The sequence below is a fragment of the Zootoca vivipara genome, chromosome 4 (genome assembly GCF_965207765.1).
Source record: "Zootoca vivipara chromosome 4, rZooViv2.hap1.1, whole genome shotgun sequence".
In the NCBI taxonomy this organism is placed as follows: domain Eukaryota; kingdom Metazoa; phylum Chordata; class Lepidosauria; order Squamata; family Lacertidae; genus Zootoca; species Zootoca vivipara.
The window spans coordinates 82,936,165-82,944,240 of record NC_142587.1 but is presented as its reverse complement, the minus strand read 5'-3'; the positions used below and the strand labels follow the sequence as shown (position 1 = coordinate 82,944,240).

General features: G+C 41.8%; 1 protein-coding gene across 2 annotated transcripts in view; it reads left to right on the top strand.

The window, feature by feature from the left end:
• Window positions 1–111: 111 nt before the first annotated feature.
• ATM (ATM serine/threonine kinase) overlaps window positions 112–8,076 on the top strand; it is a 54,202-nt gene continuing 46,237 nt past the window's right edge. Inside the window, exons 1-7 of one of the 2 annotated variants that reach the window (XM_035114953.3) lie at window positions 112–538; window positions 2,690–2,798; window positions 2,888–3,000; window positions 4,426–4,571; window positions 4,782–4,946; window positions 6,564–6,729; window positions 7,515–7,753. In XM_035114953.3, the coding sequence (XP_034970844.3) occupies window positions 2,727–2,798; window positions 2,888–3,000; window positions 4,426–4,571; window positions 4,782–4,946; window positions 6,564–6,729; window positions 7,515–7,753 (901 nt within the window). In that variant the 5' untranslated portion in view covers window positions 112–538; window positions 2,690–2,726. The remainder of the gene's footprint in view (window positions 539–2,689; window positions 2,799–2,887; window positions 3,001–4,425; window positions 4,572–4,781; window positions 4,947–6,563; window positions 6,730–7,514; window positions 7,754–8,076) is intronic. The other variant, XM_035114954.3, reaches the window with a different exon arrangement.

Genomic DNA, 8,076 nt, shown 5'->3' with positions numbered 1-8,076 from the left:
CGGCGTCGGGGGGTTAGGAGGGGCGGGATTAGAACGCGAGCGGGGCGGGGATGGAAAACACCACATCGATTGGTGATGAGCGTGGAGCAGCCACGCCTCCCCGCGTTCGTTGGAGCGCGAGGGCGGCTGCGCGCGCAAGAAGCAAGAAGCCCGCGCTGTGGGTCCCTTCAGGCCCGCCCACCGCTCGTTCCTGGCGCGAGCCTCGCCGGTCCGCCTCTTCGCTTCACTTCGCCCCGCCCCCATTAGCTTTTCGGTTTCGTTTTCGCTCGCATCCCTCCCGCTTTCACCGTTTCTTTCACGTTCTCCTCCGGGCGCGTCCTCTCTCCCATCCCTTTGGCAAGAATGCCGCCGTCTTACCCGCGTGGCCTCTGAGGCGGGACCGGGGTGGCCGATGTCCTCCCTCCCTCACGACCCGCCACTTGGTGGGACCGAGCTGCGCATTCGCTGCCGGAGTGGTTAAGAGCTCGGCCTCGTCACGGCGGCCTTGGACGTCCCAGCTGCCGTGAGCTGGACGTGGCGGTGCGAAGTCGTCGTGTAAGTAAGTGTGGGCTTGGGGGGTCGCGCAATTCCCAGAGCTGTGAGAACAGGGGGCTCGGCCACGTGTTATAACACACGCGGGCCGTTGCCCTGATCCCCTCAGGTCCCCCCTTCTGGAGTGTCGTTTGTGTGGCATCCTTGCCCTTTATCGCAAAATGGTAAGCGTCGGAAGTGAACGGCTGAACTTGAATTTATTTAGCTGCAAAATTTAATGTACTGCCAATAACATTTTAAAATAGTAATGAATAACATTGTTGATCTGATGTTATTCACCACTACTTTGGTGAGTTATTCATTTACTACTTTAAAATGAATAACATTCATTACTACTTCAAAATTACTTTGTTACTCACCGAAGTAGTGGTGAATAACATCAGATCAACAATGAAATCACATTGATTAAAAAAAATGCGGAATGCATCATAAATCAGGGGTTGCCTGCCTTTTTTTTATCTGTGGGTCTGTAGAGATGCTGCCGTGGGTACCATGCATGCACTGCAACAGCACTCGCTCTTCTACCCCCCCCTTTCTAAAAGCAATTAGGATTGGAAAAGTGTTTTTACTCCCCCCCCCCAAGTTAGCTGTCCCTTTCCTTGCTGTAACCCCCCCTCCTTGAATTCTTATCCAGAGGAGGGGCTAGGCTAGGGGAATGGCAGCCAGCATGTTTCAGAGAAGACCTCTGCGGGTGCCACATTGGCAACCCATAAATCAATAGATCAGGTTATTACATCAACATACCTGGACCACGGGTTAAACCACAGAGCCTGGGGCTTGCCGATCAGAAGGTTGGCGGTTCGAATCCCCAAGACGGGGTGAGCTCCCGTTCCTCGATCCCAGCTCCTGCCAATCTAGCAGTTTGAAAGCACGTCAAAATGCAAGTAGATAAATAGGTACCGCTACAGCGGGAAGGTAAGCGGCGTTTCCGTGTGCTGCTGTGGTTTGCCAGAAGCGGCTTTCTCATGCTGGCCACATGACCTGGAAGCTGCACGCTGACTCCCTCGGCCAATAACGCGAGATGAGCGCTGCAACCCCAGTCGGTTACGACTGGACCTAATGGTCAGGGGTCCCTTTACCTTTAACTGGACCACACGTCAGAAAAAGCCTAAGTGACACATATTGCCTCAAATGTTTGGACTTTAACTGGGAATTCAAAGCTTAGTTGTAGATTATTAACTGGGAATTCATAATTCATTTATGGAACCTATTTCAAAATATTTAAAGAAAGGATGTGCATTTCCTCTAAATGCTAACTAACACACCCATCTGAAGATAAAAGCAGAGCTGATACACAGGGTGTGGCTTGCCGGCAAGCTTGCACACAAAAGTTGCCTTAGGCATGCTCATTATTGCACCCTCTAATAATGTTTAAAATGCCATTATGTTACAAAAACCTACTTCAATTTAAAAGTGCATGAAACTGGAAGTTTTGTACTGTATTTTAAGTGTAATGTACCAATGCCTCATAAGAATTGTGGTTCATGTGTGTGATTTTTGTTGTTGTTTAGTCGTGTCCGACTCTTCGTGACCCCCATGGACCAGAGCACGCCAGGCACTCCTGTCTTCCACTGCCTCCCGCAGTTTGGTCAGACTCATGTTGGTGACTCGTGTGTGATACCTTAACATAAACTCATTGGACAGTAGATAAAGCCATCAGAAAGCAAAGTGCATTGAACACATTTGTTAGATCTTCCTTTTACTTAAAGTTGAGAGTTGATTGAATATTGTGAACTAGATGAACAACTTCAGTTGGTAGCAGTGTACCAAGTCTTCATTTGAAAGTCAAGTGTTTCAATTTTGTTTTGTGTTGCACTTTCTTATTTGGCTTCGCGTCTAGCAGCATAATAGAGGTCCAGCGAGTATCTGAATGCAACACAAATGTAATAAGCACACACACACAGCTTTATTGCGGTCCATGGGCGCAAAATGCACAGTACATAGGGGTGGCCAACTTCCAGGAGACTACGATCTACTCACAGAATTAAAAACTGGAAGTGATTACCCCCGTTTTATTGGGGTTCAGTGAATAAAGTTGTCATGTCTCAGTGGGGATTTGAACCCTGGTCTCCAGAGCCAAACACCATTGTGCCACACCTATTGAAAAGCTGTTCTAAAACACTAGCTCTATTGAAAAACCTGTTATTTCCCTTTTCAGGTTCATGCTGTGAGTGCATCTACAACTTAGCTGAGCCATGAACTTTGCACTCCAAGACCTGCTGGCTTGCTGCCGCCATCTTGAAAGTGACAAGGCCACAGACCGAAAGGTAATAATAAACCACCGTTCCTGCACTTCTGTCATACAACAGTTCAATAGCGTGATAGTGTTCTTCTTTATTTTGGATTACTTTTTTAGAAGGAAATAGAGAAGTTCAAGCGTCTCATCAGGGATTCTGAAACAATTCAACAGCTGGATCGAAATTCTGATTCCAAAAATGGCAAACAGATGAATTGGGATACAGTATTCAGGTACAATATTTTGGTGTGTGTTAAACTTTGTTGGGTATCAAGCATCTAAGATAAAGTCTCCAAAGCATTTGACAAACATCTCAGTAATTCTTACAACACAGCAAAGTCTGTACTCCCTCCCCCCATATTGTAAATTTGGGAGAGGGATTCCGGGTAAGAGCTAAGGCCATCTAGGGAGTCTTGTCTTTTTGGCACCAGGAGAAAACCTTTTAAGGAGCATCTCCACCCCCATCATCCAGCCTGGACACTGGGGTCCAGTTCCGAGGACCTTTTCGTGGTTCCGTCACATGCGAGAAGCAAGATTACACCGAACCAGGCAGAGGGCCTTCTCGGTAGTGGCACCTGCCCTGTGGAACACCCTCCCACCAGATGTAAAGGAAATAAACAACTATCTGACTTTTAGAAGAGATCTGAAGGCAGCCCTGTTTAGGGAAGTTTTTAATGTTGGATGTTTTATTGTATTTTAAATATTTTGTTGGAAGTCGCCCAGATTATTATTATTTCCCGTGTCTTTTATATCTCTTTTTTTATCTCATATTTTATCTGATTGCTTTTTTGCTATAACTGTGATTAAATATTACAACATTTTGTGTTGGAAATCACTCTAGAAATTTAAGTTGAAAAGGAGGACCTTAAATATATGAAACAGTTCAGGAACCCATGGGACTTCTGGTTCACCTATCAGCCTCTTTACTGCTATGCTACATTATTTGTTGCGGTTTGATTACAGTAATACCTCGGGTTACGAACACGATCCGTTCTGGATCGCTGTTCGTAACCCGAATAGTTCGTAACCCGAACACGCAGCGCCATTTTGTGCATGCGCAGACCGCCCGCGCGCAACACTTCTGCGCATGCGCGCGCGACGAAAACACTTCCGGGTTTGCGCAGTTCGTAACCCGAACTGTTCGCAAACCGAGGTGTTCGTAACCCAAGGTACGACTGTACTAGAAAGGAAGCAATATATCATTATTTTAGCGCCTCAAGTGAATGTTCAGAGGTTGCTTGGCCACCCTCTGTATCAGTTCATCCAGCTATTGTACCTTTTCCTTATGGCTACTATGTATCTCATCAACCACACCCAATGTTTATTTTTCCTTTCCTTCCCGCTTGTCAGAGTAGTGAGCACAGCAGCCGCAGGTTTGTGCTGTGCTTTTCCAGCCTGAGAAATGTTGTGACTGTGATCATGTGTAGTTTGCTGTGGCTGTCCAGAGACAGCCTGTAATTTCTCAAGGTACACATTGCATAGCATTTAAAAAATAAATAAATAAATCCCTATGGAGCAGAAGGATCTAGTAGAATATCATAGAAGAGCTTGCACTGAAATATCACAATTTAAAAGAATAAATTGTTGTTGCTGGGCATTTTTGTTTATTTTAATTTGATTATGTGCCTATAAATAGTGTTTATTTTTTGCCTTTTAAGTTTTCTTCAGAAATACATTAAGAAGGAAACTGAAAGTGCAAGATTAGCAAAACCAAATGTGTCTGCATCAACTCAAGCAACACGACATAAAAAGATGCAAGAGATCAGCTGTTTGATTAAATATTTCATCAGATGTGCCAATAAAAGTGAGTTACTCAGTACAGACGTAATTAAGATATATTTTAAAGAATTTTTATTACAGTTCATTTCATTAACTACCATGTATCAGGTAACTTGTTTTCTAATAAATGTTACAAATTTTTGGTTGTATTTCAACAGGTTTTCCCTGAATTTGACCTGTTTTGATATCACTCATAAAAGTTAAAAACTCACATTTATATTCTGCTTTTGCACAGGAGCACCTAGGTTAAAATGCCAAGAGCTTCTGATTTTTGTCATGGACACAGTAAATGATCCATCAAGTTGTGCCATTTATGGAACTGATTGTAGCAGCATATTGTTAAAGGATATTCTTACAGTGAGGACATATTGGTGTGCTATTCCTTCACAACAGTGGTCAGGTTTGTAGATATTATTCCTATGCTGAAATCCCTATGCTTGGAAGTGATGTCAAGAGACATTTTATATAGCAGAACTTACTTTCTTTGAAGATGTGTGGTATATAACTCCAATAATCAAAGCTCCCATAATGAACCATAGAATAACTATGTTTTTCTATTCTTAGTTTTTCTTCCTCTGTCATTGAATAACAGATTTTGGCTTTTCTAATATCCTTGCTTGGCTTGATTTATTATTTAATATTGACTTCATTAATTTTATAGGGATTTTTGCAAATTACATACTCATATTGAAATTACAAACCAAACAATTTCATCATGTCAACAATATTTTATTGTTGATCTGGGTTATCATGAGGCCAGTTTGTACAAAGGTATGCATATGCAGAGTTCTCTTTTTAGTTTAAAAGGAATAAGGAAGCTATTTCTTGGGGGGGCTGCATTAGTATAGAATACCCTGCTTCCTGCAGTTTCTATCTGTATTGACATTTATATGTCTGAACTGCATCTTTGATGATTCACTGTCTATAACTTTTCATGAAATGTGGCTATAGTTGGATTTTCTGAATTCACCGTATTTAACTTAAATTGCTTACATGGATGCAGCCCTCTTGAATTTTTCTGCAATTGAGAGTAGTTCAGACACATTGAAAATATAATTGCTTCATACATATTGATATTTCCTGCCAGAAACATGCAAAAGTGTGGACATCATTTATTTATTTACTTATTTCATAAAATGTATACACCACTTGATTGTGAAAAAACCTCAAAGTGGTTTAGAAAAGTAAAGCGATTTACAACAGTATTACCATACACACATCTTTAAAAACCTATGTACCTGGGAAAGCTGGCCTAATGGGTTTTGCTCTGTAGCAAAACCATGCTTTGTGGCTTCCACAGTTTACATACCTGCTGAATAAAATACCTGCATGTATGCAGTATTTGTGTTTGCTCCATAAAGTTGAGACAAAGTGGAAGAGCTGGTACTCTCAGCTAAAATATCTTTCTACATATAGAAAGAAAATTTGTTACTAGCCTTCTAGGGACTAGTAGAGGAGGGGTGAAGAATTCCATTCTCTTGCAGCAACATGCTGTATTTCTCTACTGAGCACAGAAGATAGCTGGTGCTCCATCCTTTCTCCACCAGGCAGTTCACTTGCCTGCATACAATTCCTTGTTGGATGTGGTAGCAGGCAGGTTTTTTAAATACAGTCAAACCTCGGTCCTTGAACAGCTTTCGAACGTTTCGGCTCCTGAACATTGAAAACCTGGAAATAAATGCTGCGGTTTTTAAATGTTTTTTGGAACCCGGACGTCTGACACTGCTTCCGTTTTGAGTTTCCCTATTGAATTGAGGCTTCCACTTTCAGTTTTTGAATGTTTCGGAAGTCGAACGGTCTTCCGGAATGGATTACATTTGAAAACTGAGGTTCCACTTTTCGAGGCTGGGATAATGAGAAGCACATTTTTCAAATGTGTGACATCTTAAATGAACCCACTGGGGAGCTTCCTGTTTAGCATTGCAACTAAATGATCAGTGGAAAGGACTGGAAATATTTAGTAAACACACGTTTTTGTGACTTAGTTAAGTAATATGAATTTGATTTACTCCTCTAGATCTTCAAAACCTGTACTTCAAATTGTTTCTCAAACCTTGTAGAGATATTAACAAAGTATTGGTGGCTAGAATAATTTATACATTGACCAGAGGACTTTGCCTCCAAACTGATGGGTTAAATTCTACAATTTTAAGCTTCTTCTCTAAAGCTATGCAGCTTGCAAGGTAAATGTTCTTTTCTTTTGGTGAATCAATTTTGAGTTTAACATGGTTACTCCTCTAAACTTAAACCTCCACTAGTCTTAATGTATATTAAGCTCACTTGCTTTTCAGTCTCATTGAACTAATCTAAATCTTTTCTACATCTTGCTTTCAAATCTTTGAATTACTTTCAAGTAAAGTACTGTATTTGGAGCCAGTTTTAAAATTAAAGCATTGCACTTTCCTTGCTTCAAAAACATTCGCCATTTCTTGGAAAAAGCAGCACAAGAGCAGAAATGATATATTTCTTCCAAAATGTATATTTTTTTAGTTTTGAGAACTCCTTAGTATAATAAAAAGGTTTAGAAAGAAACTTCTCTGTAAGCCAGCTGCCACCGTATTCCCCAATATTTGTATAATCCTTCCTGCAGGGCTTGGCTGCAGCAGAAATTATTGGACTTCTGGTCAGTTCAATATTATCAACTTTCTAGGTTCTTCCTTATGTATGACAATAGTTACCTTTATCACTGCCATGTGTTACCAAAAACTGTTAATCTATCAGTTGCAGGGTCCCATAACTGTCCTCTCTTCCAAAGCCTTTATAGTACAGTTTTCTTCTCTCTCACACTGGAACTGAACTACTGTACATTTTTCCTCCTCCTGATGGTTTGCATTAATTCAGTACTTTGGAGAAAAGGCAGAATTAAAATAAAATAGCATAGCTTGGGTCTCTATACCCAGTAGGGGTTGGTATTTGCACACTCATTAAATTAATTACTATAACAAAACATGACTTTTTTCTGTTGCAGGCAAGAAAGAAACCTCGCAGGCCTCGATCATATTTTTGCAGCCATTAATGTATATTTGAGTGTATTTGCAGTCAACTACCGTATGCGGGTTTGTAAGCTAGGAGAGGAAATTCTTCCAACTGTGCTCTATATATGGGCTCAGTATAAACCGAAAGATTTCCTAAAGGAGCAGATCATTCAGTACATTCAGCTGCAGGTTCGTGTTCATCACCCAAATGGAACGCAAGCCAAAGAAAAAGGTATGCATAAGTTACTTCATGCCCAATTGTAAAAAGATATTACAGGAACAGTTGGCAGTGTTGGAGGATGACTAAACTTCTGCATTCTTGTGTGGAAACCACAGAGCCTAGGGCATGCCGATCAGAATGTCGGCGGTTTGAATCCCCGTGATGGGGTGAGCTCCCATTGCTCGGTCCCAGCTCCTGCCCACCTAGCAGTTCGAAAGCATGTCAAAGTGCAAGTAGATAAATAGGTACCGCTCTGGCGGGAACATAAGCAGTGTTTCCGTGCACTGCTCTGGTGCGCCAGAAGTGGCTTAGTCATGCTGGCCACATGACCTGGA